This window comes from Triticum dicoccoides, unplaced genomic scaffold (assembly GCF_002162155.2).
Source record: "Triticum dicoccoides isolate Atlit2015 ecotype Zavitan unplaced genomic scaffold, WEW_v2.0 scaffold181819, whole genome shotgun sequence".
Lineage (NCBI taxonomy): Eukaryota > Viridiplantae > Streptophyta > Magnoliopsida > Poales > Poaceae > Triticum > Triticum dicoccoides.
In genome coordinates this window covers 1-1,586 of record NW_021226329.1, presented here as the reverse complement: position 1 = coordinate 1,586, position 1,586 = coordinate 1, and the positions used below count along the sequence as shown (strand labels likewise).

At 47.4% G+C, this 1,586-nt stretch overlaps 1 protein-coding gene across 4 annotated transcripts; it reads right to left on the bottom strand.

The window, feature by feature from the left end:
- Positions 1-491: 491 nt before the first annotated feature.
- On the bottom strand, positions 492-1,567 carry LOC119344714 (NEP1-interacting protein-like 1). Of its 4 annotated transcripts, none has more exons than XM_037615078.1 (3): positions 1,349-1,567; positions 956-1,264; positions 492-834 (listed from the first exon to the last, which is right to left on the bottom strand). In XM_037615078.1, exons 1-3 carry the CDS (start codon positions 1,526-1,528, stop codon positions 709-711), a joined length of 615 nt encoding a protein of 204 aa, XP_037470975.1. In that variant the 5' UTR covers positions 1,529-1,567; the 3' UTR covers positions 492-708. The 4 variants fall into 4 exon arrangements, with proteins under 4 accessions (XP_037470975.1, XP_037470977.1, XP_037470978.1 ...); XM_037615080.1 differs by having other exon boundaries at positions 1,013-1,264; XM_037615081.1 differs by having other exon boundaries at positions 1,049-1,264.
- Positions 1,568-1,586: the final 19 nt, after the last annotated feature.

Here is a 1,586-nt window from a genome sequence, read left to right as displayed (position 1 = left end):
GAAACAAACACCCCCTACATCGTGACAACGGCGACCGCTTTAATGACATGATTGACCATAATATTTCTATATCGTGTACTGTGGGAATGGTTTTTTTAATCACAGTATAGACGCAAGTGCTCATACATACGCTCATACACGCATCCCTATGAACGCACATATGCAAACCTACCCTATGAGCCCCTACAGGAGACTGAGCCAACATATCATCTTAAAATTTATGAAGTGACCGTAGGCGCCTCGTCGTCGACGGGAACGTCTCCTCCCACTAAAAATGCATCGCCGAAATTCCTGAAATTAGAAATAATGCGAGCACCAGGACTTAAATCCTGGTGGGCTGATAATACCACTGTCCTTTTAACCATTCAACCACTAGCTGCTTCGCCTGTGTGAATAGTTGTTAGAATACAATTTGCAGCATGAATCCTCATGTGACAGGATGGATAATATATTGGGTGCAGCTGAGCCCTGAGCCTGGACTCAGAAACGAATTTGTACGTTTAAGCAAAATTTAATAAGGCCGAGGTAATAAAGGTCAAACTTACATATATATGTTTGGACATGTATATCTAAAATGACATATATTTTGGATGGAAGGGTACTGAGAGCGCAAAAACATCTGCGCAAAGATAAGCGTAAATACTCGCATCGCACGTTAGATAAAATAAATATGCGGCGGGGCACTTTGATATATCGAGATGCTCTTTGCTAGAAAACAGTGTGGCGGCATACGGGGCAGTCGGATTTCCACATAAGCCAGTTATCGATGCAGACCAGATGGAACACGTGGCAGCATGCAGGTAGCCTCCTGGCGCTCTCACCGGCTTGGAACTCCTGATGAAAACAAGTACACACAGCACCTCTTGCGTCAATAAACAACTGCACTTCAGTATGAAACAACTACCCCTCTCTCCCTCTCTCCCTCACTCTCTTTTTGCCAATATGAAACTACTACCTCTGATATGAAGCTAGCAGTTAGCGGAGAGATAGAGAGAGGGCCAAGTGTGCTAACATGAAGACAGATGGGGCAGGTGGTCTGCTGTCCTACTGTTTCCTTTGTGGCCTGCGTAACCGGCAGGCTGTCGACTGAAGCCCTCCGCGCGGCCATCACATGGTAACTCGGCTCAAAGAGGTCGCCAGCGGGCTCTCGTTGGTAAGACTGGCGCTGCAGTGCCTCTATCTGGTTGTCTAACGCGCTACTTATGCTTCCGAACACCGAGCCGCGTAGGAGGCTGGCCGCGGTGAGGTGCTGGAACTCAAGCCACTGCAACAAGCCATGAAGATGAACAGCTTTGGTCACGGAGAGTTTGAATGAATTGAGTTACAATTATATTTTTTGGCAACTTACAAAGCTCACCATCCGTCTGATCCGCGCTTCCACAGAGTAGTCATCGGACAAAAATATCCCAAGGAGGGACTTAGCAAGCTCCACCGAGACAATAGCTCCCGTGATCGCACCCATCAGCGCCCCCTGCAACATACCATCCTCGTTTACAAAGCCTGCATGGATGCCGCCCAAAGCGCCCATCACTGTACCAGCTGCACTGAAGAAGGGATTATACAAGGAACTTTGCGATTATACAAAC

Bases quoted from the DNA above. Each gene is read 5' to 3' on its own strand.
- LOC119344714 (XM_037615078.1), bottom strand. From the start codon at position 1,528: ATGGGCGCTTTGGGCGGCATCCATGCAGGCTTTGTAAACGAGGATGGT. The intron at 1,265-1,348 runs GTAAGTTGCCAA...GGCTTGTTGCAG, and splicing joins TCAGACGGATGGTGAGCTTT to TGGCTTGAGTTCCAGCACCT. The intron at 835-955 runs GTAGTAGTTTCA...TGTTTTCATCAG, and splicing joins CTGCTAGCTTCATATCAGAG to GAGTTCCAAGCCGGTGAGAG.